The sequence below is a fragment of the Pyrgilauda ruficollis genome, unplaced genomic scaffold (assembly GCF_017590135.1).
Source record: "Pyrgilauda ruficollis isolate IOZ18807 unplaced genomic scaffold, ASM1759013v1 scaffold25, whole genome shotgun sequence".
Lineage (NCBI taxonomy): Eukaryota > Metazoa > Chordata > Aves > Passeriformes > Passeridae > Pyrgilauda > Pyrgilauda ruficollis.
In genome coordinates this window covers 18,081,783-18,108,955 of record NW_024523822.1, presented here as the reverse complement: position 1 = coordinate 18,108,955, position 27,173 = coordinate 18,081,783, and the positions used below count along the sequence as shown (strand labels likewise).

The window sequence follows — 27,173 nt, the reverse complement described above, 5'->3', positions numbered from 1 at the left end:
ACATCTGGTGGGCTTGAGCACTATGGTGACGGAGGGACATGATTCTGTGCCCAAGAATAAAACTGCTGCATGAGAAGGATTCTGCACATGGTTTGACCTACACCAAGTTTATTTGTAAACATTTGTTACATGTGTCAATAATTTAACTGAACACAGACTTTGTACAATTCAATGTATAATATTAACAATGTCACGCTAGAAGAGCACAACTGTATTCAGTCACAGTTGTACTTAAAACTTCCAAAATACAAACCATTTGAAACAATGAACAAGAAAGTAAGGGAAAATTTGAGAACAATGAAGGAAAAAAGTGCAATAAATCATGATCAAAAAAACCTGAAAACAACCGTAACACACTTCTTAGCTGGCTCCTGAACATCTTCAGGTATATCCATCTAGCTTCAATACTACTTGGGTTGTGCCAGAGCACAAAGTCAAACTGTCTTCTTCAAGCTAAAAATCTTGCTGAAACAGAAACTTAAAACAGCTTTACAATGTGCAATGCGTGTGATTTTTCCCCCAGTCAATAAAACTACCTGAAGAAAAGAAATTGATTTAATTTGTCTTTATTTGCAATACAATATAAAATAGATTCTTTTGGTATGAGTATCTTTGAGACCTGTTGGGTTTTTACACCATATTTAAAACAAGAGTCACATAGTTTGAAGCTTCTTGACCATCCCAATCACTGTTGCTGCAATAGAGTTTCAGGAATTTCAATAGACTTCTTTGGTTACAATTTATCCAGTAAACTTTGGATATGCAGATTTGAATACTTAAGCTCCTAAACTAGTGTTGAAGCCCCTAAGTAAGAGTGGCTTGAGTTTTAACAAACTGCAACACATCTGGAATTCTCACCATTAACTGTAAGATTTATGGGTATTAACTAACTCTGAGGAGCAGACTACTTTTATTGAGAAACTTTACTTTAGACAACCTAGTAACAAAGGATAATATCCTTCACTTAGCAACACTGAAGAATATGCAGTGGGAACAGTAAGTTTTCATCTATTTTCAAACTTTCATACAACTTGCACTATAGTATGGATAGTGCATGACAAAATTTAATACAATACAGCAAACTAGCTCACCTACTGCAGCTCACAGTAGAACTTAAAGTAACATCTATAGCCCTGGAAGTGTAAGCCATCACTACTGCTTAATTCCTCTACAGTGCCACATGTTTGCTTCATCTCCATGTAACAGTTCTCACAGTAAAGGTTTTCTCAGCCATTTATAGCAGATTGACATCCAATTCCTCTTCAATTTACTTTGGAGGAAATAAGGCAACTTAAAAACTGCTATAGAGAGTATGTATGTCCAGTACAAAAAGTCACAGTAGTGTAAATTATCAACTTTATATGGGTGATGTAACTGTGATATATGCAGAATGCTAAGTTCAGCTGTTGCTGGTAAAATTCCAGAACAGAACTGATGTAAGGAAGCAGCACTGAGCAAACTGAAGAACTACAGATTTCCAGTTTCTTAGAGCACAAGTCCTATGCTTACACTTCAGGAATGTACATAAAGCCAGTGAAAAAGAATGGGATCTTCACTGCTGTAAATTAAGTCACTGCGTTATCCTATACATTTGAACATTTGTTCTCTTCAAGCTTTTGATATGCTTTTTTAATGCAGAACAAGATACAAACTCAAATGTTGCCATTTTTCTCCTTGCTGCTGGTCAGCACCATCTGTACCACAGATCCTTGACCCACTGTGTATTGCAGGATAATGTAATGACAGGATGATTAAGTCTCATTTTTAGTTATGACTATTAAAACAAGGCAGTTCTAGTAAAGAAGGGAGCTAGCAGAGAAGTCTTAACAAACTACATTGCTCGTCCTCCTTGTGTGCTTAATGGAACAGACTTTTTTAAGCTAGCAAAAAGTTGTTAATACCTAATATAAACAAAATAAAGTCATGCTACATAAAGTCATCCCCTACAAACAGAGCCAGAACATGATTTTAGATGAAAAAGCTTACTGTTAATTTTTTTCATGATCAACAGCTAATAGTTCAAGGAACACAGATTCACTGAAATTTCTGTCTTCACATCCTCTGCTGTTATCTTCCTTTGTTAACAACTGATGTGAAAAATCAAGAGCTCTGTTCTTTCAAACATTAATCAACAGGACTGAACCAGTTATCTACCTTAAACTCACTTTATGACAACAGGAATTTCCCACAGGAATCATCACCAGCTTCAAATTACAGCTGAAGTCTCCAAGTGGGATCAAATTTCAGACACTCCCGGTTTCATCCCAAGAGAAGGATAAATCCATTATGATTATGAACTCTGCAAACAGAGATAACCACCTCAGGTCTTCCACAATTCCATACCTCCAACAAATACTGGCAGAGATGGAAGTGCACCACTCATCTTCAAAGTGGCCTTAGGTCATCAGCAGGACTTTGAGTCTGCACTAACTCAGCCTCCTCCTTCCATTATACTGATTTGTCAAGGCCCCACCGTTAAGCTGAACAACAGAATTCAACAATCCTTAATGCCCCACATCATCATGATATTTTTATTTAATCAGTTGGTATCACTGAGCTTTCAGAGGAAGAGCCAAATCTCTTACCTTTATACAGAAAAAATTTCAGTAATACAGTACAAAACTAAACAGAATTTATGTCTGAGTAACGAACATAGAAAACTACTATTGCAATTTTGTGGTGACAGCATAGAAATTTAACAATCATCAGAAAGCCTAGAAAGGGCATGTCTAGTTATAAAAGAAAGATTGTCTCAAGATAAAAATAGTGCTGACAGCTAAAAAAGCTCTCTGTTGCAGCAAGAGATGCAGTAATGAGTAACAAGTTCTAGACAGTTTAAGTACTTCCCCAGTACTGCAACACAACACATTTTGTAACACTATTTTTACATGGGTTATGCTGCAGCAGCAGCATACACTTCTTAGTGGTTGGCACTAGGAATTAACCATAATAGAAGAAAGGCATTTAGTGATCAATACACAAGAACCTCTATTTGACCTGTTCCCTAGGTGTGGTTGAAAAAAACTGAGGAAGGGGCCCATCCATTCCATTCAGATAATACACCTTCCTTGAACATGAGATTCTTGGCAGGAAGAGGAACACCCATGTCTCCAGAAATTGGCTGCAGAAGTGAACTTGAAGAGCCAGCATCATGGAGCTGATCCAGAGTTGAAATACCTTCCTAAAAGCAAAACAAAGAAAACCCTGTCTTAAAAACAAAGAATATGACAGGTTAATCTAAGCTGCAAATACACTTTTGAGTTTCTGAAGTGTGTTACTATAATCCAGTGAATACCAAATAATTATGGAAGTAAAAACAGAATAAATAAAATGAAATATACAGATGCCTCAGCTGCATTTTGCATGCAAGATTTGGTTTCCAAGAAACCTTCAGGGAAGCTTGAGACTTAAAACTGAAGACCTAGAAAAAATTAATGGAAAGCTCCAAAATTTCAGGACATCTATCTATCCTGTACCATGCTAAGATGGATACATGTATTTGGTGGAAATTACTTGACCATATGCTGAGGGGTATTATTTCCCAGAAGTTTGGTTTTCTCATCTTAAAACTCACAGCAGCACCTTTTTTTCCCTTTCTACGGACATCATCTAGAAAAGTGTATCTCAGAGATAACATCTAACACATTGGAACAGGAGCCACTTGAGACTGACAGTTGGTTTCAGGGCTTCAAACCTACTGGGAGTCTCTAACATTCTCATGAGGAAACAGTTTCAGGATGACACCATCCATAACACTACCTGGTTAAGTAACCTGCAAATTCATTATCTTACTGAAAACAGAGTTTTAGAGAAAAGTATCATAAGACAGAGCACTTAAGCAGATTCCATGTTACACATGGCTTGCTTCCATGCAGAATTAGAGCAGGCTGCAGACCTGACATTCCTCTTTGCTTACTACACAAGATCTCTATTTCCTACTTACACTCCTAAAAAATCCTTTCAGACTCTGTAGTTTTACGTATTTACACCCATTGAACACTAAGGTCTAGAGGATCTTAGGACAAGTACAAAAGTAACTGGCATGAAATCTGTGTTAGTATTTTTTTTTCTAAGGATACATTGATTTGAGAAGCAGATAAATTTAGCATCTCCCTGGTTTGCAGTAAATCTTTCCAACATATCCAAGCAGCCACCACACAACCAGCAGAGTAGGCTGTGTTACAACAGGAGGAGCGAAGGACGACTTTGCTGAGCAAGTGCCATAAAAACAATGAAAATGTTTTTGTGGAAGCAACCACAGAGTTGAGTCAACTATTAAATGAGGCTAAAAACAGGATAGGGAAGTACTTCCTTTGTCCTTCAAATAATTCTTGAGTGCTTAATACAGTTACCATTTAAAGAAAAGGCAAATGAACCAAACCATGTATGTTTTCATGCACCCAAAAAAGGCAAGTAAGAGGGCAGAAAAGGATGATAGGTCATACAGAACAATTAACATCTGGATTATTGCTCCTTACCTGGAATGAATGAACAAAATTAAGGACCTGAAGAGACAGCTTTCTACTGGAATGTAGGAGTTTTTGAAGGCTGTAAAAAGCAAAACAAAAGAAGCTATGGTCATGGTACACAATTTTTTACCAGTAAAGTAACCCTGTACTAACTTGCTCACAAATAATTCCAGCAGTATCTAACATCATGTGACAAAAGCTTTCACATATGAAGCTTGGTAACACTGTCATCACTGAAGAGGTGCTTGACTCATCTGCTGTTGAGTCTAGTCAGGTAAAAGCTATTTTCCACACCATTTACACTGAATAAAATGAAACTACTGCAATTGAAAAATATTATTTTATGTAAAATAAGCAATATACCAGACTCATTCTTATCTAGGACAGTCTGGTAACATGACTTTTAAGAAGTTTATTACTGACACACTGTTAAAAGCAGGTCAACTACTACAATAAGAGACTTCAGTCTTATTTTCAAGCAGCCTTACTTTTGATTTCCAGAACCATGCCTTAGGAAAAAAAAATCCACAAAAAATAATCCACAAAAATCCCCAACAACCCCCCCCCCCCCCAAAAACAAAAGAAACAAACCCCAAAATTCTATTGTTGAAAGAATAATCTCTCATAAAAAAAAGCTGCAGTAAAAAGCATTAGACAGCTGGATCCTAAGCCATGACTAAACTTATCAAGTAGGATACCAACAGTAAAGAAAATTTCCATATGAACTAAATGCATTTTACATCAAAGCATTACCAGCAAGCTCTCCTCCCCCACTGTAGAACAGTCAGGAGGAGGAAAAAAAAGTCTGTGTTAGGCTAGGAAAGGAAAACGAGTAGGAAGACACCCAAATTCACTTTTTCCTGATCTGCTTATAGACAGTTTGCAACAAAGAATTAATTTTTGCTTTACAAAACTATAAAAAAAGCCTAATCTTACCACAACTGAGGACTAGTGTTACACATCTATGAGTCAAAAAACAACTCCCATACACATCAGAATTAGCTACTCTATAAACATAGCTGAGTTTTGCTTTATAGTCATTGAGTTGTAGGTGTCTCTTTTTGCAGAAGCTCCAGACACACCATCTGTTAAACCTGCAACCAGTAAATTAGAGCTCACCTTTCTTTTCTACATAATCCGTGAGTGGCAATTTTTCTGCAGACCTTCTGATTTAATTCAGAACTGAAAAGTGGAATGCCAAAGCATAATTCCAGGGGAACCCATTCCAGTTCAGTTGTGGGTACTACAGAAAGAACAAGAGATAACCAATGTGTAAGAAAAAGAAAGCAAGAAAGCTCATTCTGGGGTCAAAAATCTTAGATTTGGATCCACTAGACAGCTCATGCTCTTTAAAGACAGCTCATTTACTGAACTGCTCAAATATTTAAGGGAATCTGAAGAGGAACTTTGCATGGGACTTGTCCCAGAGAATAATCAAACAATGAATTCAGATCCCTAAAAACAAGGTAATGTTTAGTACAAGCTATTTGTCATGTTTTTACCTTCAAGGCTTTGCTTGCCTGCAGAATCCATTGAGGGCTCTTCTATTACCATCTCAAATGATTCTGTGCTCCCATTTACATCAGATCCTGATGCCAGTTCAGTCTCTCCTAAAGGCAAAGGAATTCTTCCATAAACATGCACATGAATAGAAGTTTAGTTACCTTTATCCAAGGACTATAAAGCCATAAAACTGGAAGAAGGAATAGGGATAAACATAGGGACGGACTCATTTTGGGACTGAGGAGTGATTTAGGGATCCACAGCACTTATGAAAGATTAAGCTCCGGCACATAAAAATGTTACAGTTTATTCTTTTATATTTAAAAGAGTATTTGTTCCCTTTATTGACTGTTATAGTTCAGCCATTTTTCAATCTGTATTTGGTATTTCTGAGCTAGTCTCAACAAGAATTAGGAAGTAAGCCTACTGCCAAAGATTTACACTCAAAATTAGCTCCTATCTGCATTGGATAGTATTTTGTAGAGTTGCAAATCAAAGAATTTAATCCTTTGCTCAAGTGACTGTATGGGAAATTAAGGGGACACAGATAAAAAAGACAATTATTGCTAACCAACCTCTTCCATCAGAAGCATCACTCAGCTTTCTGTTAGCATGTTGACTTGAAGGATTCAACATTGTAACATAGCCACAAAAATGCTGCAAGTCCACTTTGTTTCTCAGTATTTTTAAAGCTGTATGAATGCCCATGTTCACACGAGAGAAGTCTAAGGAGGAAACAAAACATATTCCAGTGTACTTTAAAGAGGCCTCCCCATAACCATGTGGTTCCTCTCTAGGCCAGGGTAAGTTTTTTATTTGGATTTTTCCTGCTTGTAATGCTCCATCTTAGTGATCACATTGTTAGACATGGGATAACACCAAGCATGAAGTGGTATTTTATAGTACAGTAATAGAGCTAAGGAGAAAGAAAAATACAAACAAAATATAATCTCTCTCTTACACAGACAAATTCAGACAGCAGAAATTGAGCTAGGAATCAGGTGTCCAGCTCTTTCAGTGCCAGTCTTTTATGACAGATGCAAAGCAAGATACATGACTCACATAGCTGAAATTCTGAAGAATTGGCATACACATTAGAGCTTAACAAGAAATTTCAACACCAAGTTGTTCATGTCAGAACTCAAGAGATTCTAACTTCAGGGTTTCTTCCAACTTTATATTAGACGAATAACCAGACAGAGAGACCAAATGTAACAAATTTTGAACCTAGTAAAAACTAAATTAGGAAGTTAGTTTTATTTCTACTTGGCCCAGACTTTTCTAAGTGGTAGCCTAAATAATTTTAGATTTTGTACCTGGAAATTCATATGACAGCTTCTATGACAGCTCTCACGTGGAAAGATTATAGCCCCAACTATGCAAAGCTTCTGTCCTACTCATCAAGGAGTACTGAGAAGTTGTTAATTCCTGCCTTTCAAAATCAGCTGAGCTAGGCAGACTTTGAAGGAATAGATTTTGCTAGCAAAGCTTTTCCTGAGGAAAAAGCCTTCATGGTAGGTTTCTGGTGCTAATAATCAAGGTAAGTTTGTTCAGTTTTGGCCTCAACTATCTTATAGTTAAAAAATGCACAATATAATATATGGAAGAATTATTTATGCAGTTAATAAATATGCTAGTTAATAATTCTTTACATCTATGTTAGGAGATAAGAGTGGCCAGAAAACACATTCTAATTAGGTCAGAGAAGATAGAAAGGGGAAGGCAATATCTCTAAACTCAGAACAGACTTATCAGCCATTTAAAACTTTCCATTTTCTCATATGACTCATAAGATCAATAAAATTTGTTTGAAAAGGATTATTGCAACCTTATTGCACAAGGTGATGTGCAACAGATGTGTAATGTAATGTAGAAATTACATGGAAGATGATCCATTACCTCCCTGTTGCTCAGCTTCATCAAAAGGGAAAGGTATGTGTATTGTTTCTCCCATTCCATGCATGCCATGACCCTGAACACCAAGAAATTAAATTAGGAACAGAAAAAAATACTCATCAGCTTAGCTCAGTCTTACTTGTGCTCCCTTTTAAGGAGTAGCACCCAAGCTGATGAAACAAACCAATGGAGGCATTTACACATTAAACATCTTGCTCAGCTGAAATAATTGAAGTACCCCACCTTTGCCCTTAAAACGCATGCAGTAAACACAGTGGCATTAAGTTTCACTGAAGAGGAATAATTTTTCTCTCCAATTACTGGCTGTAAAAACATTTTCTAAAGGCTGAGCACTTCTGGAGCAAAAGGGACTTCCCACTCCTGCATACAGAACATTTTTCAGCAGTCACAGGCCGCTTAGAAGCTGGCCTTTGAGAATGTGTAATTTTATGTTTGTTACAATATTAAACATCTATTTATTTAAATGATTAATTCTGAGAGTTCAGCTGAACCAAATAAACTGATGAGGAAACTATTTTAATTCTTCCAAATAGAAAAGCCCAACTTATTCTGCTGTGATAAACAGCATGCTTTGTTCATACTTTACTGTAAGAGCTAAATACCAAGCAGTCTGAAATATTTCTGAAATATCAGTTCATAATACCAGTCACTGCTCTCTAAAATCCTTGTGGACCCTTCACTTTCGTCCCAGTTTACTATCTCCCCTACTTTAGCTACCAAAACTCATTATGCTTGCCCATAATAACACCTACATAGTGTGAATTCAGTTCAAAACCTGAACTTTACCACCACTGAATCACAGCAGCACTGCCTACAGAAGTTAAAGGTATTTTTCAGCTCTTGGCAAAAATGTAGCTCTTCTACACTCTTAATATCCTCTACCACAGAACAGGTTAACTCAAAAAATTATGCAGGTTTTCATCATTTATACAGAGCACTCTGTACCTGAATTAGAACAGCAGAATGCGTTAAAGCATCATTCAACATTGTGAGCACATTTGAAGTAGGAACTACTCCTGGATCGTGACCCCAAGACGTAATTAGTAAGCGATCATAACCCTGGAAGAGAGAAATTCAGAGTGTGTGTAGTAGTAACCAATTATCCAAGCACATAAAGTGAAATATAAGAGCTAGGCATTAGCATATACAACTAGGAAGTTATTATAGGTAACTACAGCTCTGCAGTGCTATACTTGTAACCAAGGACCACTCATGTTCATATTCTTGGTAAAGACCTTTGACATCTTGAGGTTTGCCAACCTCAAAGTTAAGATGCTGTTTTGGACAGGAGGTATCTGTCACCAAATGCTATAATGGTATGTGGCCATTGCAGCACCCTTCCAGCAAACAGGAGATGAATATAATCCCACATAAATTTAAAAGCAAAATATAAGCTGGATAAACTAACACTATCAGCAAAGAACAAAGATAAATCAACTCCCAAAATATCTGTCAAGGGCAGGGTGGGGAACAGGAAGACAAAACCACAAATAACTTCCTGGTTTCTCAGTTTTCAAGATTGAATTCCACTGCAACTCCACAAAATTTCTAGAAATATCTTGACAATTCCCTAAGAAAATGATGTTACAGAACAGCGGCAGGAGAGAAGCACTCATATTCCCATAGAGGAAAAAATATTCAGACTGGGAGATCATCTATTTCAAGAAAATCTGTCCTGTCAGCACACTGAGATTAATGCAGTATTTTGAAGTTTTCCAAGGCTACCACACTGAATGTTCCTTTACTAACAAAAGGGCAGTCCATACATGTACAGGTGGTTTAAACTAATGACAAACTAGGGTCTGAACCAAGGTCATCACCAATGTCCTTAAAAAATGCTTTCTGCTCTAGAAGACTTGATTCACTTAATCCTATGTGATCTTACAGTAAATCTTACAGGTGATTTACAAAATTTTTGAAATCATAAAGGGAAGGGAAACATGAAAGGTTTGAGGAATGGAATCTACAAATCCTAGTGCTAGAGAGGACTGCTGATATAGGTACACCAAAGAATGCACTCCCTCTCTGAATGTCTCCAAACCTTTCTAAAATACTTAGTTCCTCATGTATCCACAGGATGAAAAAAAAATGAGACAAAAACTTTAAAGGCCTCTCTGCAATTATAAAACTGAACAATACTATTTTACAAATTCTATTGTGAGCAGCAAGACCCAAACACAGCACTTCAAATCAAAGTCAATAGATGCCAAGATTTTTTGGTCCAGTCAAGTTTACAATCTCTCATAGCCACTTCCACCTACATTTGTCTACTATACAGAGTACCCAGCAGTGCTCCTTTGTGGTACGTTTATCTTTACTAGTATCTCAAAGAAAGAATAGGAGAAGGCAGCATCTGAGATCTTTCAGGCAGAAGTTGATCACCTGTGCTGTTTTGTGGGACTGCTTGCCAAAGCACTGCATGGATGATTAAAAGTTAGGTGGATTCCAGGCTGGAGGGAATTGAGGAAATCAACTCATCAGTGCAGAGCCAACAATTCAAGTCACAATCTCTGTGTACAGAGAATTACATGAAGCCAGGGAGTTCAAGACCAGAACATGCAGGAGAGTGGAAAGGTCTTAAAAGGAAGTATTGCATAATGTGCTGCTTCTCCCTGCTTCCAGACACTGCTACAAGTCAGGCTATGGGGCTAGGAAGATCTTTTTTCCAATCTAATGCAACCTTTCTTAAAGTATTCCGTCATTTAAATTGTAGGGAGAATTACAGCCAACAACTCCAAAGTCTCCAGCACAGATTTGGACAAACTGGAAGCGATCACGTTAGCCATCTTCTAAACCAGGCAGAATTGTATGCAGATGTTTCTTGCACAATGCTACAAAAAAAGCACAATATACTAGGTCTTTGTCTTTTCACACAGCTCTCCTACACTTTTCTAACACCCTCTGTGGATGGGCTAACAAACCTCAATTATTAAGACTGCAGTGCCACACGTTACACTTAAAAGGGGTGGCATTAAATATACTGGAGTCACATTCTGACAAAGGGAGAGATATAAGTAGCATTCCTTTATCAGAACTTTAAAACAAAACAAATCAAGATGCTGCACAAAACTTCCTTCTAGAAAAGGAACATCATCTACAATTAATTGTACCCCTAACTTCAACTGTTACCTCTAAACACCATACAGCATATCTTTGAAACACTTGGAGAAGGAAGGGAGAATAAATCCATACGCAGACTACCTGAAAAACGTCTGGGAGTTTTCGAAGACGTGTTCCTTTAGAGAGCAAGAGGGAGGGTGGTCCTTGTCCAGTTATATGGTATATATACAGTTTGAACCAAACTGAACTGACTTCTGGTATTGCAGGTCCAATATGCTGAAGAGAGATTATTCAAGAAATTATAAATAACTTCAGACTGCAACCATCATTCATACAGATTTAAGAAGAAACAGTTTAAAAGAAATATAAATCCAGTTTTTGAGCACTGAAATACAAATGTATTACTCTCCACTAACTATATTCTAGGTACTTAATCCACTGACATGAGTCTTCACAGAGAGCTGACAGTAATGTATTTTCTGTGAATCTAAATTCAAGAACAAAGTATCTGTCACTGACTCTAACTTGAACAGAAAAAGTGTTAACAAGTTAAATAGAGTTAATTTACTAAATATTCACATTTTTCCTCAACTTAACATTTTTTTATTAATTACAGTGATATTCTACATGTTAATAATTTTGTCACTTTAAAAGGAACATCTGACAGATTTTTTCACCTGGGGTGTACAGCTGCTAATAGGTCGAATTTCATTGGTGAGTGGTGCCATGGAAACCAGCAGAGTGTAATTTTTGTTGAGAACTCTGCTGCAGGTAGCTGGATCCAAACCAAGCAAACTCTCACATCGTAACAGGTCCAAGGGAAACCCTATGTTCAAAACACAAGATTCTTAAATTATCACTTAAAATGGAACATACAAACACAAACTATGACTTCAGATTTTCCGTTCTCTGCTAAGCCATGAATACAGTATTTTCCACAATGAAGTTTTAAACAATTGGGCTAATTTTAATAAATCTGTACAAAATTTTAGCAATTCTAAGTATACAGGGCTGTCTGACACGGAACTAGTTCCTCACCAACTAAGTGAACATAGGAAATAAACACAGGGATACTGAGAAAACTAAGTTTTAAAAGAAAAACCTAAAAAACTGTCCCCATTAGAAGAATACATTCCTGTTCATAGCTTGAAAAATGTTGCTTTGACAGAACAGTTGACTTCTATATGGCTTTCAGAAGCATGTAATTTGAAACAATCTCAAGTTCAGCTTTTCTTGCCTTTATTACGCTTTAATCTGTTGCTCTGGGTCTTCAGTGCACGCCTCGGCAACCAAATCTGTCATTCAACAAGCAAACCCAGTAACACAGGCTCGAAGGATGATGAAAAATATTTCAAAATATTTTTAAACAAGTAGGATACTGACTGCTACAAGAGCAGCAAGGGCAGATAAGTAAACCAGCTCAGAAGGATTTCCAGATGCGCTCACAGTACCATTATTTGGCTGGTCAGGCTGTACAGCCTGCGCGCCCAGGTCTTTATTGTGCCGCAGAAACAGGATCGTGTTTCTCAGCGTAAGGGCATGGTCAAAGTATCGCTGTGCTTCCCCCTCCCCTGTGCTCTGAACCTAAACAAGAAACAAACAAATGCATGCAACTAGCAGGTTGTTCAATTAGACCAAAGGAAAGATGAACAAATCAGCATTCTAAAGCTTTGTAACTGAGTAATAACCCTGCAGTTATATGCAAAGGTGATCTACAGCAACTATTAAATGAAAAGCAGGTCTTGGCCATGCTAGTAGTATGGTCAAAAAGTACACAAAGACAGTATCTGTAGATCAGAACCATGACTCACTCTTTAGGTAAAAGGATAGAAGTGTCCAGTCATCCTGACTGGTACGAAATGATACAGAAATTAATAGCTGCATCATTTCTTCATCATCATCATAACTTCTACATGATTCTACAGTTGTTTTTCTAGAATTATCTTTAGAAGGTGAAGTTGGCCCCTTTAACACTTCAAGTGCTGAAAAAGCATTTTGTCAAACATGTAACAATTTACCTTTTCCAGCTCCACCAAGAAGCTGTCAAGACTCTCATCTGATAGCTTTCCAACTTCAAACATAGTGACCGCATGACTTTTTAAGTTCTGAAACAACAAAACAAAACTGTCTTATTTGAGAACAGAATGGGCAAGTAGAAGTTGTATTAAGCAAAATTACTACTTAGCAAATAATACAGAAGAATTTTTTAGTATTTATTTTTTAAATAAAGCTGTATTATATTGATGCCAAAGTAATTTAAAGCTTTACATATTTATTCCTGCCATAATACATCAAACAATTTGGACATACTGGTGAGAGATTTCCCATCATTAAAAAGGCAGTGAGAGTAGAATCAAACAGGAAGGCAATGCGCTTCGTGTGTCCACTGGACAGGTTCAGGCTGCTCACACTGGCTGTTTCAGCTAATAGAAAACAAAAAGGAAGCAGATGATCACATCTGTTTTGTTTAAAAATAGTACCATTAAGTTTAATCAAATCTAATAACGAGAAAGAAAAGGAAAAATTTAGTTATCACTACACCAAGTAAAACAAAATCCCCTTATTACTACTAAACGACTGATTAGCTTAATTCAGAAGTTGGTATCTTTGTGTCAAGTTTATATCCACAATACATATCAGTCTCATCTTCAGAAAAAAGTTATTTAGCTGAAGACTCTTAAACCAAGAAGTAGACACCACCTCCCCCACTGAGTAGTCCGTGTGCCAAAAGGATCTACGTAATCTGTGTTTCATTTGTTTCTAGACCTCTTTACAGCCTACGCCACTCTATAAATATAAAAATAATTGATCCTAATATATTAAAATTTACTGTTAGTGCTAACCTGGATCATCTTGACTGTTGGTATCAGTATCTGTGGCTGATGACGCAGCTTCCTGTATAGGACTTCTGTTTTCCCCACTGTCCCATGAAAGCAGCATCTTTTGAGGATCCAAAGTACTCCTATTAATGTGAATTAAAATCCACATCTATCGGTCACTGTAGCACCAAAGAAGTATCTCTGCCTTCCAGTGCTAGTAGTCCATGCACAGGCACACCCAACACATGCCTTTCAATATGTCAAAGCCCTAAATCAGTGAAGTTCAGTACCCCTCAGGGTCCTGCTTAGCTTCAGCAGAAAGGTTTATTTGGGGGGGCTGGAAATAACAGACTGTGAAAAGATCTTAAAAATCAAACCACCAACATTGAAGAATCCAATGGAAAAAAAATCTAATCCACTTTGTTCTCACAGTCTGAAAAAGCATTAAAGAAAACAGGCATAGCAGTAATTTTAAATAGCTTCGCAGATATTGAACTAAAAGCACCTAACAATCCTTAACTAATGCAACTTGGCAATTCAACTTGGAGAACTCTGTTGACTGGTATTAACAGTGCTTTCCTGGGAAGTGACATAGATACACACTTACGTGAGAGTGTCACTGGCAGAACTGCAATGGGTCCTGACAGTAAACAAGCAAACTCTATGCACACATTCACTGCCAGCAGTGCCAAGAGCCAGAGCCTCTGTAATAGCACACTGACAGCTGTTATTTCTAGTCCCAGGAGTCTAAAACAAATACACATTCATCTGCTGGAAAAGCGAGCAACTAGGTACCTAAAGGTCAAAAAGCCAGCACTAAGTAACAGCACCAAATGGAGCACTCTGAACTTACAGGCTGAATTACCATTCCTCATCCTCAGATTAACATGAGGATCACCTGTTCTTGTCATTATACACATTAGAAAGCCAACTGAGATTTGTTATTCCAGAAGTCTTAGAAAGCAACCAATAGCTTTAAAAACAGATGTTCTAAGTTTTCCTTTCAATGAGAAAAATAAGCCTAAGAAAGAGTAAAGACACTTACTTCAGTCTGTTTACAGAAGGAACATTCTTCCATGATGGATGAAGATTATCCAGGTTTATTACTTGGCCTTTTTTATGAGCAAAGCCTAACCGACAATACATGGACACAGCATTCTGCAGAACACACACACAGAGTAAGGAACTGCTCTATGAAACCAAGGTTGCAAGACAGTGAACTTTCTGTATCCAGTTAAACAAATGCATTGTACATACATACCTTTACTAAAGATAAGTCAATCTCTAACACGTTTGCCAGCTTAAAAATAAAAGAAGACAAGAAGACCAGTCAGCAATACAGTATTATCAGGGCAGGTAATCACTGTTTGTGGGATTTGGCATCTTTTTATTGGTCCTATTTCTAAACCCAGCTTGTACTGGTAGAAACAATTTTGTCTGCATCAAAGATGATGAAAAAAGAGCATGAAGCCACCTAAGTGTCCCACTTGAAAGTATGCAGAAGAAATATAAGGCTGTCTTCCACTTTGTAATTTCTAGGCTAACCTTGCATATATAATTTTAGGTTAGTCATGTATGTCAGAAGACATGCAAGGAGGATAGCAAATCCTGGATATATTTAATGGACATTTTTCAGATATGTATTCAGCAGGTTTTGAGAAGCTCTTATGAAAACATATTTCTCATACTCAAACTATGCTTATGCAAAAGCTGCATTCCTATTTTAGGCCAACACCCTGTGTGCTTTCACTGCCAAAGAAAAAATTACTTGAACTCTTCTCACATTAGCAAAACAGACTTTGTTCCAGTTCTAACTTTTATATAAGCCTACTTTAGTCAACTCTGTATAAATTCATTCCAGCTAATGCAATTGTTTCATTGAACTGAAGGTACTCCTTCAAGAATGAAGCACTATAGAAGTTACAGGCTGCATCTTAAGCCTGGCAGTATGGGTAAACAAAATCACTGTATATCAACCAGTATCTCTAAGTATTTTTAGCAGTGTGCTTTGGGCCATTTTCAAGTATTCCTATCTCCCAGACATAGGTCAAGTTATACTTACCTCTGCCACATTAGTATGTTCATCTATTGAAACAAATATCTTGTACAGTAGTGTTTCAAAGTAATCACCTTGCACTCTGTTCATCACAAAACCTTCGAGTGGTGGCACTGAAATAAGATTTACTTTCAAAATTACAATTTGGTAACTTAGTTTATTGAACTGAAACTGTACTAAAACAGAAAAATTAATTCATACTTCAGTTTTCACGGCACCTGCAATTTTGAGAATTTCCCAGACACACAGAATAAAAATCTGAACATAGCATGTGAGGTATTTTAAATTCCCCCACTCCTTAAGAAAGTAATGCTTGTCAACATGTTTTCTTACAGAAACTAAAGCCATGCTAACTTCCATCAGAGCCTTGCACTTTCCAGCTCATCAACTACAGATAATTTCCAGTGCCCAGCCCATAAAATGATTTTTAATGTGGATGGAGATTAAATCACGACTGTGACTGGAGTAGGACAAAAAGTAGGTGTGGGGGTTTTTCTGAACACACTCTAGAACTGAGACTTCCAGAGCAATTATCTAAACAGTAAGTCTCTTGTATTTAGAGGACTTTCACTCAAATGATCTACACAGCAATGCCAGGTACTTTTGCATGACCAAGTTCCAAACAACTTGTGCCTTTGCAGAATTCAGAAACCCCTGAGACCTCTCACAGCATAACAAGCTGCTCAAAGGGCAGCCCACACACTGTGCTAGTCTAAGCTCCTACACAGCCCCCAGGCACAGTCTGTGATTAACTGAGGTGACAATACCCATGAATAATAGAACTGGTATCTATTAAAACCTTACATCTGTCTGGAAAGAAGTCAAAATCCCATGCATGTTTGGTAAGGTAACTACAATTCTCTATGCTATTCTTCCTTTTCATTACAAACTTATAGGAGGGTACTTATTAATTCATGCCATGACTCCCATAAAAGAATCTCATCTTCCCTAAATTTGCATTCAATACAACCTAAGAATTCACGTTGAAATAAATCCTCTGTACAATAAAAACAAAGTTTTAGTAGGATTGAAAACATTTAGTCAGTGAAGAGTTTCATAGCTCAAATGTTTTGTTTGGACACAAACATGTATACAGACAAGCAGTTTCCATGACGGAGAATTACAGAACAATTGAAAGGAAACTGAGAAAACATAGGTAAAATAACATGAAATATTTACTTACCTGCAATACAGCTGTCATCAGATATTGGTACATCAAGGTAAATAAATCCTTTGTTATACAAACCTTTTTAAATAAAAGGAAAACATTTTAGAAAAAAATAAAAAAAGCATTTTTCAAAATACTGAAGATATAAAGCAGACTTCCCCACCAGCAAATTCCAATTTTGAAGTAATTTTTCTTAATAGCTTCCCCAGTAGAATATTTATTTGCAATGCACAGCTCAATAAACCACACCTAACACCAACCAGGTATCACCCTAAACCAGAGTTCCTCACTTGCAGCCTGATGCAGCACACTTGGAACTCTGCAAGTACTTCCAGGACAGCACAGCAAAATGACCACAGATTAAAGAAGTTCCATTTAAAAAACATGAGCAAATCTCTGCCTAAATGTCAACTTAGTTTTCAACATCATCACTGTACAGTCAAGAATTGGCATTTTTATTTCCAATTGGCTTTGCCAGCTGAGAATGCTAGTTTCATTTGGCTACTCGGGCCAGAAGTCACACACCTGGTAGGAAGGATACAAACTAACATCAATTCTGGTGGTCCTCACAAGTCCTTGCCACACATTGTGTTATTTACACAACTGCAAAAGGAAGTTCTGGTGCATTTCAGCACAAAGAATCAGCAAAGCTGCAGCAGATATAGACAGACACTGCATACAACAAGGACAACAATACAGTAAACATTTACATTGCACTTTCCCAGCTTGAAACTTTTTTGAGCATTAAGCATCTCAACTGAGCTCTGCAGAGAAGCCAGTAAGAAGTTATTAAGAAAGGGAAAAAAATTACAGTACAGTTATCTATAAACTCTAAGTTTTGTAACAGTTATCACAGACTTATAGAATGTGCTGAGTTGGAAAGGACTCATAACAAACAATCACAGAGTGCAACTCCTGGCCCTGCACAGCACATCCCAAGAATCACACCATGTGCCTGAAAGCATTATTTAAATACTTATTGAACATTAACTATGGTAAGGCATAAAGCTGAACTGCACAGCATAAATATAAGCCAAATTTATTGTGAGTGGTTTCTTTGGTGTTACCCAAGATCAGTGCATCTACACCTTACTCACTACAGTGTCAGTGAAGAGACCCAGAGCCCTCAGGTGGAGTGCTACTGAGCACCTAAAATGGAACTGTCAGGATGTCTTATACACACAGAGAGCTCAGCTACAGTGTGTGCCATTACAACTATAGTGTACCTAGTTAAATTACCATCCTCAATCAGATCTTAAATAAAATGCCTGCATTAACCAATCAACTCACTTGGATTCACACTGATCCACGGTCCAGCTCCAGCAGTAACATACTCAACTTTAGAAAATTAAGTGTATCAACAAACCAGCTTTAATGGATCAGGATGACATTACAAGTCATCAAGCTTGCTGAGTGTGGTTTACACTGCCTCTCCTTCAGATTCAGCTCTTATGATTGATACAACCTTATCTATACATCTGAAATGTATTGGTGGGCATCGTAGTTTGGACTCAGCAGTCCTCTTTGCTGAGAAAATATGATCTTTCTCACAGACCCATTACATTAATTGTATGTACAATTTTTTTCCATACATTAGATCCTTCTAAACCTACTAAATCTGAGCTATAACACTCTCCAAAAACAACAGGACATTTATAAAGAAAGACTATGAAGTGGTTTTGGAATCGAAATTTTATTAAGCCTTATATTATTTCAGATCCCCTCAAGAGTATGAATTTTATTTACCTCACTTTTGTAATTGTTTTGCTCCGCTCAGTAACAGGCAATGGAATTCTGCCTCAGTTTCTCATTAAAAACTGCAGTGTGCAGGTTTCAGGGCTTGTAGTAAGCTAAGCCATTGCAGACAAGACTTTTCAAGGAAGAATTTGTCAGTGAATTTTTACTCCCTAATATGATTTGTCTATACCTATTACTTGTTAGACTGAAATGGGAAGCCAATAACAGCTGCAGACTTCCGTGAAACAAGGCAGATCCATTTTATGGTATTAAAGTAGTAGAAAAATCTAAAAAACTTTCTCTTGAAAAGGAAGGAGTGCACTTTAATTACTCGGGATTACCAATTCTGACATTTTTAGTTTTACTTTCTCTTGTTCTCATCTACATTCTCTTCCCCCACAATCTTTACTGACAACTTCTAATGAAAGAATTTGTTGACTCAAACAATAACAGAGCAATAACAGAGCTGCTAATTGTTCACCATTAAACCATTTACAAGATCTAGACTGTAGTCTGTACAAGCTTTTGAGTATTTTCCTCCAACTCTCCTTTATGTCTTTATTCCTAGTTTCCAGACACTACTATAATTTACTAAGCAAGATTTAAAATCAGAAATGTTCATTAAAACTTACTGTGAACTACATTGAAGTCTAAGGAACCAGCAAGCTGAGGACCTGAATCAATTATCTTATCAATAGCAGACTTCTCTGATGTAGTACAAATCTAGGTTAAAAAACATCATATTAGTTTCTTGGAGCAATGAGTTTGTGCAACTTAATGCCACTCAAAAACCTCCCAAACACTTAAGCCTCAAATCAGTCATAAGTAACATAAGAGTATAGGGAGTAACCTATGTTCCTAGCCAAAATATTTGCACTGAAGAATTTACTGCAGCTCCTGTTAAAAGTCTCTACATTTTTTTGCTTGTTCCCATGCAAAATTATGTACGCTCTAGGAAAGGAAATTAATGGCACAAGAATTTGGCAAATGAACTCCACAATATAAAAGAATTGCTCTTTAAAACTTCCAAACAGTGTTCAGCCACACAACCGGAATCATTCTAGAAAGAGGCCCATTACAATATCAAAGTAATTGGCTTCAAAAAATACCCTGGGCTGCTGTGATGTCCAAATATGAATAGCCTAAGATATTTCAAAAAATAGATTCCATCACTGTGTTAATTATGTTCTAATCTAAACAAAAACTTCTAGAGAAAAAAATAAATCCAGATCAAATGACTGTAAAAAAACCACCTGTGAGAAATGAAAGCAGAATGAGGATGAAACAGTAAGTCATTTCACAAGCTTTTTATATGCAAACAATGAAAAACTAAGCAGACACAAAGAACAAAGAAAAGAAAATATGTATCAAATCCACTGCCATTCTGATACTAATTACAGTGAAGGTGAAGATTCAGTCAAACCTGACCTGTCAGGGCTTCAATATGAAATCTAAGAAAACATACTTTGCTGCTTGTTCCCTACAAGTCATATGATCATGCAAGTAAGTTACCATAGACTGGTTGATACAAAACTACCTCTACACTGTACAGAGTGCAGAAAGCACGAAGGGGAGAGAGGGCAGAACATGTCAAAGAAAGCATCACAATTTCCATTAGTTACAACGTCTAAGATACTCATAAGAGAGTTGCTTCAAATTTGTAACACAATCTTAGTGTATTTCACATGAAAGAAAGCCCCTGCTTTCAGGGACTATCACTATTCACCCAGATTTAGAGATGCAATCCATACTACACTACACTACCTTGATGTCGTCCTCAGTGATGTAACCAGCCTGCACGACCCACCACGCTTCTATAGCGATCTCCACGGGCTTCACAGGCAACAGATCATGGGCAGTTTTCCTTCTGAAAAATTTCTGCAGTGGTACAGTCCATTTGAGATAGTAATAAAGAGCACTTCACATGCACAGACATTCATTTACCTTTATAAAAACTGATCTGTATAAACAACCATTTTTAAATACAATATATTTACAGACTGGAGACACACATGCTATTATTAGCATCGTCATTTAGCAGAAGTTTCTCTCTTCTCTCAGATCACATGGAAATAGAAAGGAAAAAATATTTCCATCTGATATTGTTAAATCTTCCCATAAGCTCATCCATATTGTAGGTGTTGCTAATTAAAATCCACATTATTCCATCATGGTAGGATCAAGTCCAAACTTAAACTATATGTGACATTTCTAATTTGAACAGGTAAGAGAGCACAAGTATAGAAATAAGATATTTTAAAGAAGTTCAGTGATTTCAAAGAACACATTTTAGGAACACATTTCATTTACTTTAAGGAACAAAGTGCAACATTCTCAATAAGCACAGAGCTAAAAAAATACAGTGAATGTCAATCCATGAAAGAAAAAAAAAACTGGAGGATAGTGTTTATTTATAGAGCTAAATAGCTTCTCTTTCATTGCACAGTCATTATTTTTGGTTCACTATCAGCAGCATATTTTGGTAAGCTCACTTTCAGTTAAAGGACTATGAAGCTACTGCCAGAGCACTTCTGAGCTCCCTGAAGAAAGCAAGGAAGTGTTGCAAACGAAAGGCTCTACTTCTATCAACCATCACAGTGTTTTCCACGTGTGCTGTTCACATCCAAGGATGTCTGTGCACTCATTACATTGTCTGACACAAAAACACACTGCAAGAATTCACACCTAGATGGATCACTGTTCCAGAACTGTGATCTCAATGGCACACATAAAAACATGGATTAATTCTTTCAGAACCAGTGGCATTGTTCCCTGCTTATAGTGGCCAGGAGACATTAGTTATCTGGTACCAAAAAGTACAGCTCCAAAACTGTAAGATTAACAAAAATTAAAAAGTAGTAATTAATACCTTTACTATAATTTTAAACCAAAAAGCTATTTATTAACTTGAGGAAACACAATAAAATTAACAATATACTACATAACATTAAATTAGCCACACTATTAAACTGACTAGGGCCAGAAAATTATTCCATTCTTTATTTCCTATTAAATAATTTGGGGTAGAGGGACATACGGGTAAAGGAAAGGGAGGGAAAATTAAAGACAAACTTACTTTTGAAGACCTGCATTGGTTCATTAGATCAATATACTGATTTCTTCCTATGCCAAGAAGTCTTAGACCTGAAAAATAAGTAAGGTTTTATCTATCTTAAGACAGGTTTAAGCTGAAGATACATCAAACATTCTTCAAAGAATCAGACCTTCTTCTTAAATAACCTTTCTATTCACTGTTATCCAAAATTAAAGGACAGTTATAGGAGCTAAATTCATTCCACAGTCCATCCCCATTGTTTCACTCTGCACAGGTTAAGGGAAAAAAAAAAAAAGAAATACCCAATCACTCAAGTCACAGGGTAGCAGCTAATAACCCAACTCCTTTCCTCCTATACTCCCATCAACAACTTCAGATTAACAGTGATAGTTTTTCTTTCCCTTAACAAAGCCCATGCCATGCACTGGATTAGTACTCTAAGAATTAGAGACACGAAAGGCCACTTAATCTTCTAAGGAATATGATTAAGGTATAGTTGAGTTAAACTGAATCAAAATTTAATTCCATAATCTCTAGCCTTCAACCATTAAGGAACCACAAACAGACAGTAGAAAACTATTCATTAGTTTCAAGCCCTATTCTGTCTCAGCTTTAACTCCAGCTTCTAGTTCAATGCTAGTGTTTATGAAAAAAATGGAATTAAGGAAGTTTAAGTCAATTACACTGCAGTCACTAATCTGCAGCTGTGCTAAGATAACAGAATTGTTGGAGGGGCAGTGGAAATCAAACACAAACAGGAAAACCTTCTCTTTCTTCAAACTCCTGACTAACACTAGATTTCCAACAAGCAAAATGGTGCTGAGGAAAGTTCTTCCTCATCTGTTTCCCTGCTGTGAACATTACACAAAGGCTAACTAGTATTTAACTGAGAACATCCTTCTAAAACTTGTACCGTTTCCAAAAGCTGCAGGCTACTCCTCACCTGACTACACACTATGCTTAAAAATAACTTTATGAATGCATACCAAAGGCAAGGAATTATGTGTTAACTATAGAAAACATTTCAGTGGCAGGTTAATAATCTCCCTGTGCCATCAATTTACATTTTGTTCTATAAGACTTCTGAGTAGGCTATTGATCTTACTCTGTTCTCCTCCACCAGCTACTCATCCCACATCCAGGTGTAACAGATAGAATATCTGGCACATCCAAAGTGTCATAAACCATCAGATCCTCTTGCCTCTCTTTTCTGGTACATGTCAGCAGTATCAGCAGCCTCTCAGGGTCCTGCTAAAGCCTTCTGCCCAACACGTGCCAAAAAAGCACACTAGGAAAGGACCAGCACCTCAGTTTGCTGATATACACCAACAGGAAATGCAGGCAAGTAGGAATGGACAAGCAAGGACACAGGCACGGTTTTGTATCATGCCTACCTGCATTCACACCAGCCCAATTCCAGTCCTGCCTGTACTGACAGAACTCTGTATGAAGGGCACACACTTAATATCACTATTTAAATGTTTTTACACCTTCATTCACATGTTCATATTTAAGCAAACAGATGCCTGCAAATCCATTTTCAGAAGCTCCTTATTTCTAACTCACTGAAAGCAGTAATTCATCTGGATAATACTTACAGTCAGCAGCAGTGAAGTTGGGTAAAGAATCATAGCTTTTTTCACTGTTCATTATATCCTTAAAAAGAAAATAAAACTTCTAAGTTGTAAGAAGAAAGTCATAGTTTCAGAGAAGCAGGTCCAAAATTCTGCCTGTCATTTTTACTTTTAAGAATGAAATAAAATTTAAACAGATCTATTAGTCAGTTACCTTACTAAACTTGACAATTATTTGATTAATCATTACACAGTAAGTTGAATACATAAAATGTGAGACTTCTGTTTAATGTAAGCTTTGCAAAGGAAAATGTTGGCTGAAAAACTAACAAACAAAATCCTGTATCTCTCTTCACAAAAACAAACCAGAAGACAGAATTGCCAACAGTAATAACAGAATAAACAAACAACTAATCCATTATGTCTGCAATCGCTATATACAAAATAAAATAAAAACACTTCAAATATCCAATGAAAATAAAAGGTTGCCAGAGTGCTGACAGAAAACAGAACCATCATTGTTCTTAAAAAAACAGATCTACTTCAGGCTTCTCAAAAAGTTTCCAATACGGTTGAAATGAGGGATTTCTTTTACAGTTTTAAGTGAGTTTTAAGTTAAGACTCACAAATCTCAAACATCAAAAGAGAAAGTCTGGTCTCAGAATGAGTCCCACCCCAGCTCCATATGACAAAATCCAGCTCTTGAAAGGCTAATAGGGCAGAAGTGAAAACACTGCAGGTAAAAGCAGCTCTCTACAAACTTTCCTTACTGTTTCTTTATTTCTTGGCAGGCCTACACAAAACCAAAAAAAACTACCTGACACTGCCTTGTATGCATTACTGGGCCATTACCAACACCTTCAGATGGAGAACAACACCACCCCACCACAGTTCTGCACTCACCTCCATTATGCCTGTGTAATAGGAAAATGGTGTTACCCTCAGACCTTTCACCATGATGTCAGACAAATGATATGGGTACAACATGAGATGATCTCGACTGTATTTTAACAGATCTTCATAATATTTACGTTCATCTTTCTTGACATGCTTAACTGCAAGGGGAGAAAAAGTTACAATGTTCTATGATGGTCAACTTTTTTAAAAAGCATTACAACAAAGGGTTAAAAATAGTCTAATGGCAATTGACGGAAAACTACTAGCAAAATAAAGTAGTGGTGCAAGGAATTCAGCATCCAAGAATTTCTACACGTGATACAAGTAGCCTCAGAGACTTTAAGGAGCAGATTTCTCTAAAAGGTCACCAGGAAATGGCCCATTGAGACAGAACTCAGGCAGCCTATAGAAAATTATCTTTTAATTAGTGAAATTATTATCTGCTCTGGGAAGAAAAATTAATTCAGTCAATGTAAACTAAATTGAAAGTCTGCAAACAAGTCATAGCCAAAAGCTCCTGTCAATCAGGATAACTGTCTGCATCTAACCTAATGACAGGCTTAACTAGCCAAACCCTCTCTTAACATCTCTTGATTTCTTGGAAAATGGCAGCAGAACTACAGTAGGAATTCAGTTCCACCTACCAACTCAGTAACCTTCAAGAGTGCTTTGCTAGAGAAGTTGCCAGACAGACTCAGAAGTCAGGATTTTTCATGCTTTTATTATTTAGAAGCATTTGTTTTCAAGGAAGGAAGGACCTTTGAACTGGATTTGTTCTTGCAGTTTTACAACAGAGACAAGCTTCCACACAGAAGAATGGGGCAGGTCTCAGAAGCTACTTTGCTTCTTTACTCACCTAAGTTATTCCGGTACCGCAGCTGATTGCGGATGCTGTACAGCACCACTTGCCTCTCATATTCCCTCTGGGAGTTTCCAAGACCCTTGAAAACATAAAGGCCTTTTAACTGATTTGCACAACCCCCTACCTTTTAGTTAAACCACTGCAAAGTGTCTTATGAGGAAAGATGCAGGCAGCTGTCATTGCTCAGGGAGACTCCCACTTCAACATGACAGTATCTTTAGTCTATGAGTTCAAAAACACCTTTAAATAAGTCTCTACACAGGATGCATATTTAAGTCCATCATTTTTAGATTATTTTTTCCCAATACCACTCTGATAAAAAGGGAGCATCTGATTTTCAAATCGGACAAGTGCCATCAAACATTTACCAAGCATTCAGTGTCATCAAGCCTTGAGAAATTATCCAGAATTAGTGTAGCACAAACAAGCATGGTGAATGATGTGAAGCTTTATTTGCTGCACCCAAGAAACTTTTAATACAAAAAAAAAAAAAAAAAAAAAAAAAGGTGAAACAGCTCAAGTTGCAGCTTTGCGGAAGTTAAACTATCAAGTGATCCTAGGTCACAAGATTAAGGAACAAGCACAGCACATTACTTGACTACCATGAAAGAAGATAAAAAGAGAACTTTGGTTCATGCTTCAGATGCCTCATTTCAAGAACTATTCCCTCAATATGCCCCATATTACTTTCTACTCTGCGTCTGCAACAAGTGATCTGGGTTGTTTGGTTTTTCTCTTCCCTCTCCTGGTTCCCTCATTGATGCTTATATTAAAGGAGAACCTTTGACAAAAAGGCACTTTACTGCACATATGGGATAAACAAGAAAGCTGCAAACTGCGGAATCAGGTATTAGAAAAGCAACACTTGATATCAGAGATGGGGTCTGGAATTGATTAAATATCCAAAGAGGGACCCAAGTGTTTACTCAAAGCACAAAAATATTAAGGACTATACTAACACTAAAGTACACAAAACAGTATTCCAGACACTACATTAAAGTAAATAATACAATAAATACTGGCATATTTTCTATCCTGAATCACAAAGCCAACAATATGGCACTCAGCTGGACAGGTAAAGAAAAATCATAGTTTATTCGCCTCTTACTGCTCCTGGAATCTCAAACTCAAGAAACTGCATTACTCGTGGCCTGCAGCAACTACTCATCCTCCCCACCCTTCCTCTGTGCAATTAACAGCATCTGCTTTAAAGCAGTGTAAGACTTTGGAACAAGAACCTCCTCTCAACTCGAAACAATACCTCCTCTTTGCTATCAGAGGCCCATTAAATCCAGGCAATCAAAATTTCATGAGGTTTTCTTTTCCACGAGCCACCTGCAGCAAACAATTCTCTGCCTACTGCAACACGGGGCTGCACAAGCCTCCGAAGGCACCTGTCCTGGTCCGGCTCCCGCCATTCGGAGGTGGCACAAGGGACACCGACTCAGCTGTGTGACACCCGCACAAGCTGAGAGAGGACCCCACACTTCCCTCTGGCCACTGGGACCCCAAGGCACCCCGATTTACCCCTCTCCTCACTGAGGCCACACACACACACACACACACGTACACTCCCCGCTTCTCACACAGAGCACACACCGTTGTCTCATGCCCTTCTCCCCACAGATACCTCGCACACACTCAGAGCCCCCTTTCCCCACAGAGAGACCGTGCACACCCCATATCCCTGTCCCCAGAGAGAGCCCAACACCCCCCGCGGGCCCGCCCGCCTCACCCCGGGGCAGGCAGGGCCGAGTGTCCCGTGTCCCCCCGAGGGCCCCGTGTCCCCCCGCCGCTTCCCCTCGCCGGCAGCCGGGCAGCCCGCACCTGCCTGACGCTGGCGGGCAGCCGGGCCCAGGGGTAGTTGTGGCGGATGTGGAACTCCACGTCGATGTTCATGGCGAGCAGGCCGGGCCGCGGGCCCCGCCGCCGGGAGGCGCTCCGGCCCGGCAAGGAGCCGCTCCAGGCCCGGCAAGGAGCCGCTGCGGCCCGGGGCCGCCCTGCGCTGCGCTGCCCTGCCCTGCCCTGCCCTGCCCGCCGCCTCCCGCCCGGCGCC

At 38.0% G+C, this 27,173-nt stretch overlaps 1 protein-coding gene across 1 annotated transcript; it reads right to left on the bottom strand.

Annotated features, from left to right (window-relative positions):
• Nucleotides 1–550: 550 nt before the first annotated feature.
• On the bottom strand, nt 551–27,173 carry FAM91A1 (family with sequence similarity 91 member A1). Its single transcript, XM_041470758.1, has 24 exons — nt 26,945–27,173; nt 25,112–25,196; nt 24,262–24,413; nt 23,383–23,440; nt 21,806–21,873; nt 20,494–20,607; nt 19,362–19,452; nt 17,008–17,070; nt 15,831–15,937; nt 15,030–15,068; nt 14,814–14,926; nt 13,793–13,911; nt 13,260–13,372; nt 12,968–13,054; nt 12,401–12,533; nt 11,627–11,775; nt 11,091–11,225; nt 8,835–8,948; nt 7,872–7,944; nt 6,548–6,697; nt 5,972–6,079; nt 5,589–5,712; nt 4,479–4,548; nt 551–3,181 (listed from the first exon to the last, which is right to left on the bottom strand). The coding sequence occupies exons 1-24, from the start codon at nt 27,014–27,016 to the stop codon at nt 3,005–3,007; spliced, it is 2,514 nt and encodes an 837-aa protein (XP_041326692.1). The 5' UTR covers nt 27,017–27,173; the 3' UTR covers nt 551–3,004.